This window comes from Struthio camelus, chromosome 3 (assembly GCF_040807025.1).
Source record: "Struthio camelus isolate bStrCam1 chromosome 3, bStrCam1.hap1, whole genome shotgun sequence".
Classification (NCBI taxonomy): domain Eukaryota; kingdom Metazoa; phylum Chordata; class Aves; order Struthioniformes; family Struthionidae; genus Struthio; species Struthio camelus.
The window spans coordinates 13,628,598-13,651,506 of NC_090944.1; the positions used below are offsets into that span (position 1 = coordinate 13,628,598).

Consider the following 22,909-nt stretch of genomic DNA (forward strand, 5'->3'; position numbering starts at 1 on the left):
GCTCACAGTCAGTTCCATAGGTATAAGGTATACATGGAAAATATAGAGTGATCCTATGACTGAGTTCAATAAAAGTGACACGACGCATTCTTAATTTGCGGTTACAACAAAAAGTCAAATAATGAAAACAGAAATCACTAACACAAGTCCTTTATCCTGTGCAAAGCGAGATTAACATTTTTTTAAGATAACTTAGTTGAGTTTTAAAGCACCTGAATGCTGATTAAGCAGAGAAAATAAAAAAACAAATTTGTGCACATGCTAATTGTAATAACATCCTAAACAGTGGATCTTTTCCATTATGCATTATTAAAATATAAGACTCATAATCCAAAAGAAAAATTCGTTGGTAGGCTCCAGTTGCTTTGGGCTGCTTCAGTAACAAACAACAGCTAGGCTGTCAGTTTAAACTAGTTAGTTACAGAATCACAGGATCGTTTAGGTTGGAAGGGACCTCTGGAGATCATCTAGTCCAACCTCCCTGCTCAAGCAGGGTCGTTAAGTCAGGTTTCCAGTCACTTTTTTTTTTTTTTTTTAAATAGTCACATGGCACAAATCGGCTAGAAAATATCCCAGTGAACTCAGCTAACGGGTTTTACTGTAGAAAAGTACTCTTTTGGGTCATATAATTTTTAGAATGCCTTCCTGCAAAAAAACATGTTTCACCTTTGTTATAAAGGACTATCCCTCGTTCTTTTTAACAAAGTAGCAGCACGGATTTCTGAAAATTGATAGCTTTGCAGATATGTGTCTTTATAATCTTCCAACTTCAAATCTATCTGAGTTTAGTCCACTTTACCTTGACTTAAGGTAAGTCAGTTACTTTGAGATGGAGGTCACGACCAAGATTTGGGAGATGCAAAGCTTTAGATATGAAAATAATTATGGAGAATCCTCTACCAGTTGTCTCAAAAGACTAGGACCAAGACACATTGACCGATGAAAGGAAAGACTGCACTAACGCATCATTGGTTCTTTGGAGAAAAAAAAAAACGAAAAACAAACAAAAAACACACCACACACTCGGCCTGTACATTTGCAAAAAAATAAAAAACACTTACCCAGGCTGTGGCATCAACTATAAGCAAATACCGCAAAAACAGTTGCCATTGTCAAATTAAAATTGTAACAAATGTATTTTTTTAAAAAAAAAATATCTGTAGAGTTTTAAAGTGTGCTGACACTCACTGACATCCCATTTTTTTCAAAAACCATGGTCCAAAAAACCATTTCCCATTTTGTTTTTTAAATTTTAAAATCCCCTGTGATAAATTTTTCTCTAGCTTTGGTTGTAATAGCTGGACCACTCTTTGAATGTCTGGGTGCCATGAGGGATAGCTACGTTTTTTATGATCAGCAGTAAAATATTCCCAGTATTTTACAGATTGCTTCTACAAAAAGCACCTACCGCAAAAACTCATAAATATTATCCCTAGTGTAGTGTTAAACTAGCAACAACTGTTCTTGATGTTTTTAACCAGCTTACATTTAGAGCCAAAAAAAAAGACTACCAAAAAAATAGCAATGACAACTATCATCACCTGGAAGAGATCCTAGCTCTTCAAAAGGTCTCAAGAGCAGCTGAATGGACTGAGGGATCAAAATTGCTTAATGAACAGGCTATGCAAAAAGATCACTGTAACTACCGCAAAAATACAGTCATACAAAGGGTAACATGCACCAAGAGTTTGAGATAATTTTACAACTGTTTTTATCAATCATCAATTCAACATGTCAAAGAGCATTAAAGTGACAAATGATTAGACAGGACTACATACTCTTCAATTCCAGTGACATCAATGACAAGCTACTGGTCAAAGCAATCTGTGATGAATTTGGCTTTTTTTTATGCTTAGACTTTCCAATGTAATATCTTCAACTATTATCCACATTTGCATATTGCTTCTGAAAGGCAATATGGCAAAGTAAACACCCTTGTGCCCATCTGAAAATTAACTAGACTTCTCAGGTTTTCTTTCTATCCATTTTACTTGGAAAAGTAGTTTGAATAAGAGCTATCCTTTTAAACCAAAGCTCTGCTTATGAGGGTTCAGCAATGCAACAACCAAACGTTATACAGCAAAGGAACTAAAAATTAACATTTGCTTGGCTTCCAATGCATGTTCAACATTATCCAAAATATTTGAGGGTGCAACCTCGACTCAAAATTAACATATTTTCTGGAGAGTTAAGAGTAACTGACAGAATCAGTTAATCTGTGAAACTTCCACAAAATGCATGGCATTAACAAGTTAATACGTATTTGTGGTATGTTAAGTAAATGTTTGAATATTACAAAACACGTTGACATTTAATAAGGATACTTCAGAACAAAGCTACCACAAGGAGTTAGGTACAAGAGATTACATACGTAGCCTACTGCATGTGATTGATACTGAAACTATCTACCAACACTTGCCCGTAATACTAGGTGCTTAGACAAAAAACACCTGCTAGCATACCTCTTGCAAAGAATGATACAAAAATCTAATTCCAATTTGATTTATATTCAGTATAGTAAGTTTCTTTACTTGTGTGTGAACGGAGGAAATGATGTTGCTAACAAAGAAAAAGGACGTGCTTAGTTATCAAACACAATTTCTTTAATTATATCAACTATGCTAATTAGAATAGAGCAAATTTTACTGAAATTGCTAGGACTAAGTAAAAGTGTCCCAGGTATAACATGCATTTTCTGTGTTCTCAGTTAAAATGCTATTTATAGCGTCCAAGAGCTTCTGCGTAAGGCCTCAATCATCATTTCATAAAGCAAAGTTATGATTTCCCTGTTTCAAAAGGGTATTAAGTCAATTGATGTCTTTCCTTCAGACACTACATCGCTATATAGAAGAGTGTTTAAAGGAAGAAATGAAATGCCCAGTATAAAGTTTCTGAATCAATGTTTAGCAATTTTCATAATTTGTTTTTTTTTAACTAAAAATAAAAAATAGCTGGTAGTTTGGGCTTTTGATTTTTATCTATCTTAAGATTTCAAGGATAAATATAACCATCCTGACCCCAGTTCCAGAAACGTGCTTGACTTTGATCATTTCACACTGTCGTGCTGTCCCAAAAATAATTTTGTAACTCATTAGGAAAAATACTAGCAGCTCATCTCTCCTATAAATTGATCATACACACTGAAAGGACCTAGAGGATACTGACCGAGATGTCACTTTAAGTCAGCACTGGGCACCAGTACACGAGGGGTTCTACCTGGGCATGCAGAGCGAAAGATCCTGCCAGTGCAAACTAACAGGCAAAGCTTATTTTAACACATTTCTTTCCAAAAGAGAGCCTCATTCTTGAAGGTATAAGACTGGCATTTAACAGAGAAACAGAGAATACGGAAGTTTGCCAACAAGCTACCGTGCCTTTCACCTGCAACACACCAGTTAGGAATCCAGCCGAGTTTAACATGTACTAAAAAGCTGGTTCACTTTAGTGGATTTTTTGTATCTCCTATGCAGGGCTCCTTACTTGCAGTTTCAGTTCAGTGAGCATAAACACACTTAGACATGCCTAGTCCGAGATCACTAGCGATCTAACTCTCACACCATATCCCATTCAGAGACAATCAGCATTTATACACCTGTAGTTTTTAAAGTAATTAGATTTACTTCTATGTAAATTAACATAATCTGCATTACATGCTTCAGAGTTACATAAAATTTGATTTCCACAACTGATCTGCCAGCCATGAAAAGCAAAATTAAAATTGCTGGAACATCAGCAGAGGCTGTATTTTCGTGCATTAAAAACCAATGCAAAAGACTATTATGATTCCTTTCAAAAAAGGCAACGTTCCCACTTCGAAGATAATGCAGAGATAAATGGTTTCTCTTATAACAAAGCTTAGAATATATAAAGAAAGAATAGAGCAATACAGCCTCTTATCAAAGGATTTTTAAGCTTGGTGGGTTGGTCTTGGGTTTTTTGTTTTTGACGATTGGTTTGTTTTTTGTTTGAGGCAAAGAGAAAGTTTTTAAGAAGATTCATTCTCATAGATTAGCCTGCATGCTAGCGTTTTTATTCCTCTGCTTCTTCCCAGTTAGCTACACAAATAGATTAATACTAACTGGAAGTCAAAAAAAAACGGTTAAAGATGTGTACATGCATCACATACATATATACACATGCCACAAAGATTTTTCAATTAAAACTATGCATATTTAAAAAAATAAATAAATAGGAAGAGATGGAGGGTTTTTTTCCCATTCTTTCCAAAATCTTTATCAATTCTCCAGTTTTGCTCAAACTTCTTCCTAAAACCATTATTTCCTTCGTGACAAATTGCAGCCCTACAAAGGTAACAAATATACTCTTCAGACTTTAGGCAACACAAAAGCACATTTGTAAAATGGCAATTTTGCATATTTCTGCATGAGGAACCATTTCTATAAGTTCTCAAAAAATAAGATAGTAAAGAATGTTTGGGGGGGGGTTATTTGTTAATTTAAAATCACTTTTTTTCAGGGTAATATGCAAAATTACTCTGACATCTACATTTTTAAAAATACAGATTTGCAGTAGTTTTGCGGTCTAGAAGAAAAAGCAGTCATAGGTATGGAGCCACATATTCAACCACATTGCTACATACCTTCCATAAGGACTACATGTTTCCTCCTCTTAACTTGGCTCGTAAAAGGGACTTTCCACAAAATAAAAATTAAATATTCTTTAGTAATTTTAGATGCTGCCTAATATTAAGGTCTTGTCTACATCTAGAAATTTTTCCAGTGTAATTACACTAGCTTAGATATATTGGAAAAATCAGTTTACTACTGTAGGTTACAGCAGTTAAACAAAGTAGACTATAAAATAGGCACACATTTTTCTCATATAGTTGTAGAGTAACCTGATCTAAGCGCTGAGCAGGTAGGCTGGACCAGATGACCTCCAGAAGTCCCCTCCAACAAAGTTTTCCTCTGATTCTGTTCTATGGTTATTAAGTGGCAGAATACAGAAATACTGCAAAACGGCGTGGGTGTATGTGTGTGCATGTGTGTACACCCAATCAATGAACACAGCTATAATACAAGCACACAAAAAAGCACAGACCTACACCTCAGATTCTTGACTGCCTATGAGCAGCTCAAACAGAATAAAGACTTATACAACAACTACAAATTGCAAGTTTGGCTGGGAGGAAGATTACCTTATTTGTGAAACGTGTAATGACAGCCTTTCTCATAGAGTAGTAATAACCTTTTAAATAGGAAATAGTTTGTCATGAAATTTATTACTTGTTTTCTCCTATGCTTTTAACATCGGTCAGATTTATTTAGATTTTTTGGAATTCAAATTTATTCCTATACGGTTTTCTTTTTTAAATATCACTGGGTACAGATCAGATACTTACGCTATCTTCTTGTATTTCACCAAAAGCACAAGTAACAGTAGTCAGACTTGTACTAGCTATGTTGAAAGCTTTGTATGCAAAATGAGTCAAATACAGACTGCTTCATAGCTAAGTATTACGATAATTTCAAAACAAATACTCACACTTTATTGCAGGACCAAAATACACTGCTTCAAGATATTTTATCCAAATGACTCTGAATCATAGTTAAAGGAAAACAACAGGATATCTGCTAGCAGTATAAGAATGATTCAAAACTACATGCTTATTCAACACATTGTCATCTCCAGGGTCACCATACGGGCTTATAAGGATCTGTAGCACATGCTACATGTAGGATCTCAAGGGGTAAGACCATGGCACGGTTGCTGTCTTTTTAAGTAAGAAAAAGACCCACGCATAAGCAAGCCAGCGCTTCTTCAGAAATACTCATTCAGTCTAGAAATGGAGGATGATTCAAAACCACAACTACTCAGTTTTCTAAAGGTTGTACAAATCATATTGGGGGAAAGGGGAGAAAAACAATCTGAGCTAAAAATAAGTAACAAAGAAACATTATCACTCAGAGAAGGGAACATTAGATCAGGAGCTGCTGCTGTTGAACACCATGAAGTGTCCCTAGCTTTCTGTTTGAAAACCAAACCAGACAAAAAAAAAAAAAAAGTCACCCCCACCAAATCCAGAGAACAATTAAGTTGTTTGTTCAGCAAGCACATCATAGCTAACATTAATTGTAAGAAATTGACAATATCACTTTGTAGAATAAACCTAACTTATGTCATTAGACTGTCGTCACTCATGTCCTTTCTCCTCCTTCCTCTGCCCAGTCAGCCATGTAAGTTAAAATCTGGTGGAGCAAGAAAATATCAAATAAAATTGAAAGTTTTCAGATCAAGCCGCTGTGATATTAGAGCACTGGGGTCAGTATCTTGAAGCGGTCTCCAAAAGCCAGGCAAAAGTCTATGATAGCCAATATTGATGTTTCTTGATCTCAGATGAGTTTCTGCCACTGACATTTCTGCCATCCGGTAATATCACAACTGCTAAATTACTATTTACCACTTCTACAGCTAAGTGGAAAGAAATAGTATTCAGTTGTTTCACAGCCAAGGGCCAGGAGGCAGGGTTCCCTTCTAAAAACTGCAATACCTTAGTGCATCATTATAGAAGGTCCTACTGAAACACACAAAAAGATCAAATGCTAGACTGACTGACTTAAAATCAAATTCAAGGATTAATAATAAAAGAGTGAGATGCAACAGAGGTATAACAAAGTCAAATGGAAGAGTAAGCAGAAGGAGTAATCTGGACGGAAATGGAGAGTATGATGATAATATTGAGGGCACTTATATACTTAAGTAAATAAAAAAAATTTGATATTGTCACTTATTTACAAAATATAAAAAACTGCCAGAGAAGTTACTTCGTCCATCATTAGTCAGTTGGTTTATTTTAAGTTCCAGATCCAATGCGGAATTTGAGGAGAAAGTAATTACCTTACAGACCAATTTAGGGAGAATGTCATGATCTAAATTACTATGATGAATTCACAATGATAGAGAAAAAACACATTTCTGTAACCACTAAGGGCTATCTTGTACCTCTGAAGAGACAGTCCTGCACCAGGGGAGGCAGACATAAGCACCAGTCCCACAACAGCTGAGAAAGATCATACAGGCTTTGTGCTTTATGAAAAAAGATAAGCATTGCTCCACAAAGCCATGCAGTAGCTAGCTGAACTAGTCAGAAAGAATATCTTGGTAAGAAGACTACTTCGAGTCTGTTTTGCTACTTAGGAGAGTGAAATTTGAAGAGAAGCTTTATTTTTCTCCTAATTTTGCTCACTTACGTACATTCTAACTGTAAGCGTTCAAGTCAGTCTGATACAACTGTAAATAATTCCACCGAGTGGAATGACATCAGAATGAAAAAGCAGATGGTAATTACAGGGTCTACCGCCCTACTGCACTGTATGGATGAATAATGTTCTGCAACAAGGTTAAGTACTGACACACACAATCTGTACTGTCAAATTAGACGTGACTAAAACAAATAAATTGAGATTACGACTTATGTAAGCAGATGCAGATGAAAAACTTCAGCACTAAGAACAGACATCCACTGGTTATGGTCACAGCTGTAATTAGACTGGATTTTCAATTCAGTCTGCTAATACTGCTGTATTACAACTTATTATACTAGTGGGGGGAAACAGAAAATATTAAACATCCAAGATTAACTTACTAGCTTATGGCTTAATCGCTATTCAGTTGAAATATATGCATATCTTCATTAAGTAGGACAGTTCACTTCCAATTTTTTTTTTCCTAGCTGTTACCTGATATACTAAAGTAACCTGTCAAAACATGAAACCAAAAAGTTATTGCTAAGTTCAGAACCTTGTAACCATGCGTTTTTAAAATGTTTATATATATATATATACACATATATAAAAATCAAGCATAAGATCTACTTAAGAAGTCGTATGCAACTAGTTACAAGTTATGCAAAGCCTTTTTGCCAAGTAGTCTAACCGTCACAAATCCCAAGCAACCTTGAATATCTCTTGATATCTTTAAAGGCTTAAGTTTTTCCACACACCACAGATTAAGATGCCAATCAGCGTTGTTCTAGATCACCTACTCCAATGCAAAGACAGAGGATCTTTAATGTGTCCTACATAACCAGTCCCTGTACTGTGACAGATACATACACACACACACACACACACACACACACTTAAATACATAAAGTTTATTTTTCAATAAAGTACTAAACATACTAAACTATACTTCTGTATCTGCTAACTGGCTCATCTGACTGCTGAATTTAACTTGTCTTCCCCCACTTCTATCCTGATTTATTTTAAGAAAATTACATCTTGCAACTTAAAATGAATAATTGAGCAGAACTGTATGTGTTGTAACCTACCTTAAAGGAACTCTTACTATAGTTATAAGAACAGATGTCAAAAATTAACTGCAAAAGTCTACATTAACTTTGAACTGTCAAGAGAAAAATATAGCACTAGCAGAGCAGAAATATAGGGGAGATACTTAAGCCAGATAAATAACTTCAGTTAATTCTATTTACAGTAAAGAACAGTATCTAGATTAATCTTTCCAGCCTTTCTCCACAAAAACATCCTTCATATGTTTCCTCTGAGAACTTTCATAATACAAATGTAACGTTCATCAGTTTGTAAACAGATTCAGTAGTTTATTTGCTCTACTTAAAAGAGGGCTCAGGTACAGCTCCGTACTCTAATTAAGATCTCCCATCTCCTTTTTCCTCCCCTTCATGAGCAGGGACAGGATATTCAACAAAAAGAGAGACATGCAAGAGAAAAAAAAGTATATTTCAGACATAAGTGTTTGACACTAACAAGGCCCAAGTTCAGACTGTTTTTCAAGTGAACTCTGCTACTGAAAGATAAAACCGAAACGCAGTAAGGCAGATCTAAAATAATTACACTTAACAATGAGGTAGAGAAACATAGTAGGATAAGAAAGTAAGTTTTAAAATAGCTTCTCTAGCATTCACTCGATATTCAGTTCTTGCATCTTATTACCAGTTGTTAGAAGCCCAGCACACCACCTCAAACGGCAACATCCCCTTATGCTAAGCACTGCATCCAAACAAGAGACAGTCTTTGAAAGCTGAAAGATATATACCTATAAAAAGAAAACTTAGTTCTGTTCCTACTTTTCTATCTCATACCACTCTTGCTTGAGATATTAAATAAGGCAGACACAAAAAGCAACGCACTAAGTGATAAACAAGTCTACTGTCACTGCCCTTCCACTCTCTCTTTACTGAAGAAGGAAAAAAGGTCACATCGGCAAAGGATTTCGGCTCAGGAGGCTAAACTGGTTATTTTTGAACAACGCAATCTCAGCAAAATTCTGGGTTCAAATATGGTAAACAAGTATAGGACAGAATAGAGAAATTCTTTACAATCCCAAATTACAGCTGGTTAACCAGAGCGCTCCCTAAGCCAGGTCATTACCGCTGTTCCACTTGCATTCCAGAGGAACTATCCAAAGTCAGATATTTTTACTGATCAACTTCAAAGCAAAGAGAGATAAGTCTAAGAGTGACTGAAGTCTTCATGTATTTGAGTACTATCATACCTCATCATATAGGAAGATGAAACAAATGACTATTAATATTTCAGCTCAAGTACACATTCATTATGGGTTGCATGCTATATAAATTTTGGATCATTGTATTAAAAAATAATCATCTAGACTGTCTATTCAGCATAACTTCCTAGTCACTATAATCATTTACTTGTCTCACGTAGAAGAATCAGGGTCTGCATGCGCTCTGCATTCCAAGAAATCTAAGACATATGAAAGCTAACACTCTTAAAAACTCTTTTTTCCTGAGGAAGAACTGAACGTAGCTTGAGGGGAAATCTCATGAAAAACCTGGCACGAAGGGAACAGCAGCTTTTACGTTTCTCCTTGTGTCTGCCTCACTTGGGTCAGTCAAATGAAGCTTACACATTTGGGTGCAATGGAAAAAACATACAACCAACACAAAGGAATCGATGCCGTGTTTTAAAACGGACAACCAGACTTACCAGCAACGAAGCTCATTATCACAGACAGACCTATGAAAACGTGTTTGTGTTTTGAAAACGGCAATAATTTAGATGTTTTCCGAAACCAAGTAGCAGGCTGAGTGTAACAGCTAAAAAAATGATAAAGCTTTTGCAAAGCTGAAAGTCAGATAAGGTGAACTTCTACAATATGTTCTTTATTAATTCATATATGAAACACTAACTAGGCAAAATTTTCAACAGTAAATTATTTCTTGCAGTCAATACAAAATGCATATTGGATTTTTTTTAATTAGCATGTAATCTGAATGACTGAAAGTATTTAAATTATAATTATTCTGATACTCAAAGCTGGATACACACACAAACATAAGCCAGTCTGGCAAATAACACCTGTACACATCAAAAAATTTCTTTAATATAAATAGGGCTTGTATTTCTTCAGCAGTAAAAGGCACTTTCCTTGAACTTTCTAACTGATAAGAAAACATTATTTTAGCATGTATGAACACTGTTATTATTAAAAAGAATTGACTCTTCTGTATTTGAAAAATATTTAAGACTCAATGTCTCTAATCAGAAAGGCTGCGCTCAGTACTTGAAGAAATTAGTGAGATCTTCAAGGGCCTTCAGTGCTGAACTAATTCTAATTCAACTCAGGTCAGTGCAGGTTATCCAAATACATTCATGGGAGAAGAGACAGTTCAGAGATCATGCTTTTGAGAATTTCATTTCATATTTAAAAAAAAAAAAAAATACTACATTATTCCTCAAGATGCTGCTACCTCAGAACAGAAACAGATGAGAAAATCTAAATAAATGAAGTTGAGAGTTCTAAGAACATTACTCCCTAAAAATAATTTTTAATTGACAGGTTTACCAAAAATAAGAATAGATTTTTCAAGATCACAGTGCGTACAGGAAGAAAAAATAAACATTTATGTACAATGTCCACAAGTCTAAATAAAAGTTTGCTTGATTTAGGTATTCAGTGAACAAGCAGAGGTCTAGAACTGCTCTCTAGTAGATCTGAAAAATATTACAATGGGAATAATCGTAGAAGTTGGCTCCACGACACAGCGGGGTTTCCACTTATGAAGACACAATGGAGAAGAGATTTAATTACTTAGTGTTCTTCAGTGGAAAGCCTTCTTGGTTTGCAGTATGGGGGAATATTCTCCGTAACATTCTAGCTTAGCATTCTAGCCCAGAAGTAATTTGATGTAAAAGCAAAAATAATAATAATAATAATAATAATAATTAAAAAAAGCAGAAGACACAATTTTATGAGATGCAATTGGTAGCATTACAAACATCATAGTTCACTTCACAAATACCAGTTAACCTTGACAATAATGACATAACACTAGTGATAGAACAATGACAAATCTCACTTTCCCCCATATTTCTTGAGCTAAACTCCATGCCCCAAAGTGACTGGTAGAGACCAGTTACCAGCTTCAGACATTTCCAAAGGCAATTCATGAGTTGATTTCTCAGTATTAAAACTGCATTGTTAGTTTTTGCAATTTATTAATTTGTTCTAACAAATGGCAACAGAAAGGATGAAGAAATTTGTTTTTCAGCACACATTTCTAACAAGAATATAAGCAAATAAGATTTTTCCATGCTCTCATAACTCTGAGCTGAACGAAATATGCTGAAATTTTTCAAATTTACTTTTATGATAAACTACGGAAACTTTTTCTTCACCAGACATTTCTTAGAGAGTATAAGCATCAGAAAAAGACACTATTAAAACATAAAATGAAAGTTACTCTTAACTCTGATTTGTTGCCTATGCGTGGCCTTGTACATAGCTAACTATCAACCTCTAACATTTCTGTGGCATTCACTACCCTTACAGCTTTAAACATACCTTCAAATATACACATAAGTACACAGAGGAAAAATATGACCAAATCCTAACTTCTTCACCTGATGAAGCTTTCGTTACATGCAGACAAGACCTTCTCTATGAGGATTTTTAAATATTAAATGTATTCAGATTGGAACTTTATCCCTGAAACCATTCATCACCACCTTCCCAAACGGAATACTCCAAGTTTGGGTTCTTATTCGTTATTACCAACTTCTCGCCCCATTTTCAACATACCTTTGCTCAGTATTGGTTGTTCATTCTACCACAGTTTCCTGGAGAAAGAGATACTGAACATAGAGAACTCTTAGCAGATGGCAATGGATTGTGTGTAATCTTTATAGTGTTCTCTTAATGAAAACTGTTAATTCAACAGAAAAAAAAAAATAAACAGGCAAGTTCAGCAAAACTGATGACCTCAGCTTAGCTTTTCCTTACTCAGTTCTTCTTGCATACAGACGAACAATGACACAAACATGTACGCACCCACCAACCTATAAAGTGCAGAGGAAAACAACAGGGGAAAAAATATATGAATAGTGAGAAAGTATTTAAATACTTTTGTAATAGGGATCACATAACTATCTCGAGATTTGGACAGATAAGTCTAAGAGCTCTTCCTTAATGAAATGAAAGTTAACAACTAGTCCCAATTCTTACTAAAGTTTTCCCATAATTTACCACATTAAAAAAAAAAAGAAAGAAAAATGAAATATTTATAAATAACTATAAATATAAACCAGAAATATTTATAAAACAAAAAAGGAAGTAGTAAGATTTTATTAAGGTCTGCATTGCATACTAACACTGTAGTGCATTAAAAACGTGTATATAAGCTAAAAGCTAAAGTAGTTGAAATAAGAATTATAGAGCTATTGTATTTTCACTCTAGAAACAACTAAGTAGCAGTACTAAATTGAATAATGAATGCTATTATTTTAATAAGTATACTCGAATTATGTATTTTCAGAAAACGCTGACATCAAAAAAGCATCCCACTTAAGCAGATATTTAAGGTTCTGTTTCTGTAACTGCACCCTTGCAGCTACTTCCCCGCACAGTAGAACTCCACTGATTTCAGAAAAGCTTTAAATGGCACACTCATGAATCCACAAAGATTACCTTCAAGATATGGGCTGAGGCCAGAGGAACAACAAATACAAGTCAGTTTCTCACATATCTGCGTTTCTCTTTGCCTTAAAGCTTATTTCTAATATAAGCAGAGAGTGAAGAGTTACAGCTTATACAAAATGTATACCCAGATCTTCCCAAACAAGACTATAAGCAGCCACACAACCAGTCAATGACCACACCAGTGCAGAGTCTTTGATGACAAAATTCCTTCTTCAAATGCAAGCAATCAGAAGAATATCTAGTCCTGATAAATATATCCATTTGCAGTAGTCGCTATAAAAATAAATGGTTCTGGCTAGGGGAAAATAAAGCCTCTTCTATTATGGAAAGTAGTTTTTTGAAAAACCACATTTTTCAACCTTTCATTTAAAAAAAAACTGTTATAAAGCAAACATGCTTTGGTTGAAAAAAAGAAGGGGAGGTTTCAGGCTAAATATTTGGCTGAGGAAGATCAAAAAATAGATTTGGGGTATAAAAAAAACAAATCTGAGAAAAAAATACAGAATTCATGAGAGGAACAGCATTTTCAACCAACTTGCATTACTGTAGTAATATTGCCCGCCACTACCTATGAATCAGTACGTTGTAGCACAAAATACAGAGTAGGCATGAAAACAGATTCTTCAGCACCAAAGAATAAGTAATCAGTATTTTATACTCCATAATTCAAAGACTTATCATCCATTTAGAGCCTAATCCTACAAATTTCTAGTTGTCATAAAACTAAAACTACTGAAACATGCAAAGCTAAACATTGGGTCACCTGCAGAATCAAAGCGCTATGTTGTAGGCAACTGCTATGTATGCTGTATGCAAATTAGTTTCAAAAAAAAAAAAGGTAAATATATACTTTCTGTTGATAATTTAAACTAATCTTGAGCATGGCCTTTGTTTCCTGTGTATATGGGTTTTGAGAAAAGAATACGGAATCCATAAAACAATTTCTGAAATTACTTAGATCAAAAGTGTCACAATAATTAGGATTTTACATTTTTATAACTAGTTAAGACAAAGCTTAGATAATCAAGACATTTTATTAAAGAAAAAAAAAACTTTCTCTGCAAGTGCTCAGTAAATGTATTTAGAATCTTACTGTTTCCAGTAAACCATACTGTAAGTAGTACTTATACTACAACATAGGTTACTTGAACCACTTTACTAATTTTGATTGCTACTGTGAAATCATCATGGTTGTGAATTTTCTGAGCAGAACTATAACATAAGTGCAACCGACTGACGTAAGGTTAGCAGTTAATTTAGAAACTGGCTGTAGATCAGCCAAATGAAATTATGTAAAACAAACCTCAGCAAGAAGCACTAGACGTGCTGAAAACTTTTTTCAAATTAACACCCACTATTCTAAGTTCTATGGTTATGTAATAAGATACCTAAATAGCAATAAAGGATGTGAGAATCAAAGCAAAACCTACACAGTATTATGTTCTTTTAAATGATTATATTAAATAATTTCAGTCTTAAGTCTTAAAAGTCAAACAAAGTCTTAGAAGTCAAATATATCCATGTAAAATGCAGAGCACTATAAATTGTTGTGTCTGTGTGTGGCCTGTAACAGTCTGCTACATTATTTTACTTACCTCTGTACTCTTCTAAAAATAAACAGCATACTAAATACTATCACCAGCTATACCTAGAACTACTTATGTAGGCATCAGACATCATAGAGAATGGAATTGCTTCAATAAATGCTAAAATTTCTCCAAATGTACACAGTGGTAAGCATCAATGCAAAGCTAGAACTGTGTTATTAGTAGATTAAAAAAAAAAAAAAAAAAAAAAAGCAAGCTGATATGCATATTATAAAAAAAGGGTTCTATGCATTTTAAAATAACTTTTCCACAGTATTATGTGATTTCATGTTCAAGACACCTGTACATTTGCTGCCTTTTCAAATACATCAGAAAAATATTTGTGAGCATATAATAAAATCCCCAAAAGAAGTCAGCTCAATCCCTAATGCTTTGGCTCAGAAAATAGGTATATAATATACGTAGCATACAAATAACTTCCTCATCTTAAATGGTGCTACTCACAAATTTAACATTACACAGATTTAAGCATCCTGGTAAATCAAACCCTGACTCAACACATGAATGCTGCGTGCTGCAATCTAATGAAAGATACCACCTTCAAAGTGTGAAGCACTCTTATCCACAGACTTCCAGATCTCACTGCTGGGTTATACCAAGATTTGACATTCTACCTCAGAAAGATTGTTTCTAACTTCCTTCTTCCTTTTAAGTCTCTAAAATCCAACAGTACATTTCTTTAACACCAGCAACGACTACTAAAGGCCATTCTAGATTAAGGTCTAATGTCCCTGTATGACTTCGCAAAAATTCATCTCCTTACTGCACACATTTCTCAACAGGCAGGATCAGTTTCTGTTAAAATTACTCCATATAGACTGTCCAAAATAGGTCTAAATAGTACTCTTCCCTCACAGTAGCACAGTACCTAGAGATAGTCTCTGTATTCCTTAAGAAATATATCACCTTTTTCGCACTGTATTCCTCCAGCCTTCAGTATTTCCAGGTTCTTAAGATGCCAACATGGAATTGCTATAAATTGCTTAAAACAGAGAATCTATAACTTCCTATATTATGCAGTTTATAAAAAAAAGTCAGCTGCTGGTCACAGACTGGAAAGCTCGTTTAAAGTGGTAACTTCATCTTGCTGTACAGGCCAAAAGAAACAGTTGTCATTTTTTCTCCACATGGTCCATCGCTAGCACTTTATCATGTAATTTTTTTTTCAAGCAAACAATAAAATTTAGTTTTCAATATGCTCACTATATTCAAGGAATTTCTTCAGTCCTTACTAGTTCAATGAAACTGCTTGTGAAAAAGATTATTCTAAAACACAGAAGAGCTGTTTGTATAGCATTCGAAGTATAACTGCAGGTCTAAAGTAAGAGGAAAATGTCCATTTCTTCCATTTATACGGCCAACAATAACTTTTACATTCTGACAGAACCATGTGTACACTGGCGGGGAGGGTAGTTTCAAAATACTTTATCAGGAAGTGCACAGTTAAATAAAATTCATGCTTCTCAGATACTGAAAAGATGCACTGGCTTCTTTGATTCCCAAACCTCGTGTCTGTGCACCCCTCCCCTTTAAAAAAAGCAAAAAAAGCAAAAAAAAAAAGCAAAAAACCACACACTTAACATTCTCCCCAAAGAATACCACATATACTTTTCAGTGTAAATTACTGTAATAGATGTGAACAATAAACAAACGGAATTCTCTTGATAGAGGGAACTAATGTTTTCTATCTGAAAAAGAACTCAATACAGAAGATCATTGGATTTGTAACAGACAACGTACTCATCTCCTTTAGACGATTCAGTGCACAGAAAATAGATCATTATCTCATTTACATTATACTGAAAAATACTATAGTGGAATGTATTGTATGCTCCACCTACAATATTTTTATAATCTCTTAAGGACGCTTAACTGAAAACAAATGTTCTCTTCTACTTTTAGACAGGGACCTCCACTCAATTCTACAAAGAGTTAAGGAACTCCTTTTATCTAAATTGCTATGTGGGCAGTATATATCAGACAATGTTACACGACAGTGAACGTGAGTCAACGACATATGACAAAACCAGTACTAGTAGGTTATTATTCTCATCATCATGCAATCAACATCTCAAATTCCACTTCGCCTAAAAGCAGCAGCAAGAGACCAAAGGAGACTGTTAGAACAGGTTAAGCACGTGCGAGAAGGAAAGCGTGGCACACGACATGAAAAAGGCTTAAATAATTCTTACATATCACATTCACGTCCATAACTGACAAAACATAATGGTTCAAAGGTAGCCTAAAGTGACCGAAAACATTGTTTTCATTCTGAATGAATCCTTCAAACTACCAAATAAGTAAAAGAGAACATAGGGTTAATTTCTCTCGTGTGTTACTGTAATACTAAAATTTTGAGTATTTCCATTTCACTAAGAAGCCAAATGCAATGTTTACCCAGGTAAATAATTCTAATCTAGGGAGGCGTGAGATACTTTAACCTCTTTATGGAAGACAAATGCAGAAAAATAAAAGCGTATAGAGACCTTTCACCTTCCTCCGATTCTTACCTCAGTTCTAACACCATGAAACGGGGAAGGACAGTAGTGGAACATTTAACATAAGAATATTTAAAACTTTTTAACTCATATAAGGCACTATATTAAAAGTTACAGCCCCACAAAGGAATATATATTCAACAACAGTTACTAACCCAACATAAAATAACCAAAAAGATAACATCAGGATGATAGTTCAGGATTCACCCATAATTTCAATAAGTAAAATTTCCCCGTCTTCAAAATATAGTTACAGATCTAATGGTCGGAAGATGGCTGCTGTAACTAGTTTAAAGGCAACTTACTAAAAACAAATAAATATGAAGAAGCACAGCAAAAAGAAGGTCTCAAATCCTCCTAATATTTAGTGTTTTCAAGGATCTCGCCGAAGTAAAGATCAGTAGCCCAAAATTAATTCCCTGTTAAGTCCATCCTACTTTACCTCATCTTATCTTAAATGACATCCTGAATAGCCTTCCAGAGCTATGACTTTTTATAGCAAAAAGAGCCAAAGATTACCACTATCTTTTGAAAGAATGGATTTATATTTTGGTATTCTGGGAATAGTTTTCTTCGGTTCATTTTCAACTCTGACAAATGCACACTGAAAAAATATCTTAAAGTACTTCTGCAAGATTTCATAAAGTAAAGCTCCCTTTTATGTGCAGATGACCTCAGCAACTGATACGTGCATCCTCTCTCCCCGCAAAAAGTAACATCCATAATCATGTATTTTCTTTAAATGTACATATTTAGATCTGAGTCACGACAGTCTAGTTCTCTGTCTGCAACTTTAGAGGCTAGATACACTTTAGCTCCGAGTTGAAACATTCTTTAAATTGCATGATAAATCAGGAGTACCAGTCCACAGGAAAACAAGCCCATTACTTTGAGCTTCTCCCCCATCCCTTCAGTATAGCATCTTGTACCATATAAAGGAGGGGAAAAGATATCGTATAGTGGCAGGTCAAGCTTTCTGATAAATAGTTTGTTTTCCATCAAATGGATATTTGCAGCCAGCCCAGTAGGGTAGGTTACTAGCCACAATAAAGCCTTCTACAAAAAGGAATCCTCCTGATTATTCAAATATCTTAACGACTGATAAACCTACCTGTTTAAGTATTGTACAAGATTTTAAAAGCTGTAAGCCACAAAATTGTCTAATATCACAGCTTAGTAGATTGATTAATTAGGTTTCTAAGATTCCAGTGTTAACTTAAACAACAAATAATTTGTGTTTTTAACAACTTTACTTCCTACTAGTCAAAACCCAGTTATTTTCAACTGTTCCATATCTTAATCTCATCAGGAGTATCATCTCAATAGTCTACCTTTCTGTATTAGCACTGAAAGATGATACAAAATATCATTTAAATAAGCATATATCACAATAGGAAGGTTAAGTTACTTTGATGAAGAACTGAGAAACACAGATCTCAGTAAAAGATGTGTTTATTTATCTAAGTCACCTTTAAATGTTTTCGAAACCAGAAGTAAAACACTAACAGTTCCATTACTGGTATCTGTTGTTTCTGCTGTTCCCATCACCTCCATACATTTTCTAAAGCAGAGATTCCCAGATATTTGGGCAGATAACTTACATCATACTTTGCAGCTCAGGCGTAAAGCTTGTTGATTTTCCTGTCCCCCTTCCACTGCTTGAAGAAGCAACTGTTGACATCGGGCTAGCCACAGTGCTGCTCATCTGCGTAAACAGAGAAATAACAGCACTTAGAAATATATTTTATTTTAAAGAGAACAGATGAAAAAACAGTAACAACTACATATCACTTCACAAACATGAACGTGCTTTAAAAATTCCATGGCTACCTCGGTGCTTCATATAGAACTTCATAAGCCATAACCTTAAAAGCACCGAAGAAAAACTTAAGATAAAATTACTGTTATTCTGGTATATATGGTTTTCACAGGCACTGGTACCTTGCTACCCGAAGCACACACTCATGTTCTTAGGGTATCTCAAACACGAGTAAATCACTGAGTCCAAGAGGAATCAAATAGTCTTAGAAGAATTCAGTTAAAAGTTATCATGCCTTCATGAACACTGCTTCATGAACATGCCTTCATGAACACACATCAGAATCCTTTTTGAAATACGAGGTCTTTAAAACGGAAATGCGTTATAAACAAAAAAGTGGTACCCGCTTATCATCGTAATACCAACATGACTAAAGGTGTTATGTTTATATAAAATATTTTATGCCTTTTCTATACAAAATTCTTTAAAAAAAATTCTAAATCAAAGCCAGGACAATTCTAGTCTTATTCTATGAAGTATTCATCTAACTTAGGCACATTTGCCCCTATAGTAAAATGCGAGTCAAATACGTTTGAATAAGTTCATTTTAAAAAAAAAATCATAATTTACCAAAACTGACTAATCAAAGTTTATCAACGTATGGAAAACTCTCTTCATATACAATAGGGTGTTTCATTTTTTCCTTCAAGCAATTTTTGACAAAGAACTGCAGACACTATGCAAGTCACCTGATAAATGGAATATATTCTCACTACATTTCTTCCTCTTCTATCTGATTTGCTATGCACTAGTAAATGATCAGCTATACTGCTTGTTTCTTGTACTATTAGTAGTAGCAGCAGCAGTAATGATAATGCAAAGCAGATGTTAATATGATTTGTTTTCAGTAAGCTCTCTAAAGAGATCTTTTTTCCACTTTAAAATTTTAAAGTGGATTTTAAAAAAATTTAGAGTAAAACTTTAAAGTAAATTTTTAAATTTATGTTTTTAGAAAAGAAATCCATCTTAATCTAAAAGTACATAACAAGATTTACATCAAATGCTCTTACAAGCATTGCAGTCAATCACATATATTATGCTTTGGTTTAAGGAATCCTGTAATACTCTAAATACAAAGCCTAAGATCTTTTTAAAAAGAAAGAACGACAGAACTAGTATTGTAAAAGGCTAGTGATATAATAGTATATGGATGGACCAAAAAATAAAAAGTTTATAAATTTAGATATAAGTTTACATTTTTTTTTATTAATGCTTTCGAGTAGATTTTGCCAGACTTCTGTTTATCTTCAGGCAGATTCTAATTTAGGTCCCCATCCTGCAAGCTCTTGTGCACATGTGTAACTTTAATCACATGTTTACTCCCACTGAAATCTGATTTTAATCACATGAGTAGTTACGCACCAGGCTTAAGTGTTGGCAGGATCCTGCCATAATCAGCAGTTACCAAAGAGTCATATAACCTAAACAGTCAAATTAGTGAGTTTAAAAAAAAAAAAAAAACCCTATAACGTGGAGGAAGCTGACAAAGTATTTCTAGGAAAGCTCTATGTACACATCAAAAGAAGCGACAGGGAGGCTGCAACTGAACCACGTACCATGAAGAGCTCAAAGATTTGGAAATTTATACTTAGTCTATATGTTTTACATATTTTACTGTTCGTTATTTGATTGAGATTAATCATGATCCATTTAAGTAGCTATTTATATCTAGTACCATAAGTGTCAATATTCTTAAATACATTTCAGTACACTGTAAATGCTACAGGACTAAGCAGTATCTTAGGGTGTTATTCAGAACCAGGGAAATTTTTATGCAGAAGCTTCAGATAACAAAATTATTCTGTCAGGCAAACTCCCATAACACATTCATTTTTCATTGCATTTAATTTATTTTTCTCACATTAATTGTAATCGTCACTACTCTCATTAACTTCCCTGGATCTACACATATAATTAAGGCTACATGCCTTTAAACAACTGCAGAACCCAGACCATATAGTTTAATTTTTGATTATTTGGGTTTATCGTCTGGCAATCAATATTTCATTACACAAACAAAAAGGTCCCAAACATGTATCATGCTCTTTGCAATGAGATCTTTTAATCTTTACGAACGAGCTCCTATGGTGCAGCACAGTTAAGTTCTGATATTTGATACTTTATGCAGACCCTAGAGAAAGCAATTAGGTGAATATCTCCGCTTATACTTTCTAAAATAGCTGCAGAACAAAAATTCTTAAAACATGTCATTCATATGTGTCTTAAGGGTTTGAAGGTTAAATAGTACATAAGTTTTTTTTTAAACTAGCTGCATCATCTAAAGCATGTGGTTATTTCCTTTAAACATCCAAGGCTTTATTTTTTTTTATTTTTTTATATATATTTTTATATTTTTTGTTATATTTTGCTTTATCCCTGTGGTTCTGTTCTACTAATTTAAGAGGCATTCTTGTGAAATAAGAACTGAGCCACAATTCTACAGAGTTTCCAATTCAATGTAACGGTTGTGATTCGTGAGTGCCCTGTCTGGAGTGTTTTGGAGAAAGTACGTTTTAAGGTTCCTGTCCTCCGAACGCACAAGACCATTAAACACCCATAAGGCCCGTACATCTGTAGGTTTGGGAGCTGAAAGCTTATCAGCTCCTGGTTCACTAAAACCCCGCTCTTCCTACTGCAACCAAATGATTTAACTTCCAAATCAAGCAGGTGTACAGCATTTTCTTGACATAAAGAAACAACAGCTTGTCAGGCTTCGTCAGACCCCTTAGAATAATTACTTCCACAGCCCACATTTTGTTTGATGGTTTAGATAATTAACTTCTTTACACATCAAAGTCCCATCATCCGTATGTTCTATTTCCTTTCTTCCGGACATTAAAAAAAAAAAAAAGGCAATTGAAAAGCAGAAGCACTCTCAAATCAATTTTCTTCAATAAGTACAGCTAACATGGAATTGAAAGGCCTCTGTAATCTTCAACGGGTCAATGTACTATATTTGTTTTAGCTCCAAACTGAAATGCAGCTGTTTGCCATATTCTACAAAATGAATTCAGATGTTCAGATTAGGTCACAGATTATTTCAGCATGCCTTATTTTAATCATGAACTCTAGCAAGGAGAAGATAACATCTGATTAACACTATTTGCAACTAGTAATTATGAGGTCCTATCTAAATACGTCCAGCTTTTACAAATTCTTTTCCCATAAGTAAAATGTTGCAATCAAATTTATAATGAAAAATACACACATTAAAAGTTTTTATACATGTATAAAAATCATTAATGTAAATAAACTTTCAAAAGTATCTACTGTAATCTAAATGTCTCTAACATTAAAGTGTCATATTAGAAAACAGTACTTATCCCCTACATATCACAACAAAAAAAAGTTTCAGTTGAAGGAAACAAATTCTAAGTCCTTTCTTATCAAGTTTAGGCACATCCTTTTCACTGAGGAAGGATGCTTAGACTGTCCGTTCATACATCCTTTGTAAACTATAGCCTCTCCTCTGAAGTTCCCAAGAGGAACTAACTCACACTTATTGTTGTTTAATCAATGAGCTATACATATAGCCTATATATTTATTCAATATCCTCTCCAGAGACAGATAAGAATTGAAACTTTACTGCTCCTAAAACTTGAACTTAACATTGTATTCTGCAAGTACCAAATCTGTGCTATTTCATATCATTTGATGACATACACAGACTTCAGAAAAATCAGAGTCAATATCTCCATCTTTTATTTTGAAATATTACTCAAATATGTTCACCAACCACTACTACCAAATTGTGCCATGAGGATTTGGAGAATGGTGTATTCAAAGGCTCATTACAGAAAGAGTCCTCCACTACATCTGTTAAATATTGACCTAAACTCAATATAGAAGAGCAAACACGTATATTACTCTAGCACTGCAAAAACTGAATAGACCTAAGTCTAAACTGTTAGTTTAAAATAGAACTGCATTCGCACAAGAGACAAATTTGAATCAGAAAGGCTTAACAGCGTTTTAAGTAAAACTGGGCATAATTAAGTCAGTAAATGCATTTGTTTTCAATGTTTTCAAAGTGTTTGCTGAA

At 34.3% G+C, this 22,909-nt stretch overlaps 1 protein-coding gene across 9 annotated transcripts in view; it reads right to left on the reverse strand.

Annotated features, from left to right (window-relative positions):
* The window catches only part of SUPT3H (SPT3 homolog, SAGA and STAGA complex component), a 303,750-nt gene that overhangs the window by 274,526 nt on the left and 6,315 nt on the right, over window positions 1-22,909 (reverse strand). For 8 of the 9 annotated variants that reach the window (XM_068936984.1, XM_009667978.2, XM_009667976.2 and 5 more), the window contains exon 2: window positions 18,649-18,752. In XM_068936984.1, coding sequence (XP_068793085.1) covers window positions 18,649-18,752 — 104 coding nt within the window. Of the gene's footprint in view, window positions 1-18,648; window positions 18,753-22,909 lie in introns of those variants that run through there. The other variant, XM_068936986.1, reaches the window with a different exon arrangement.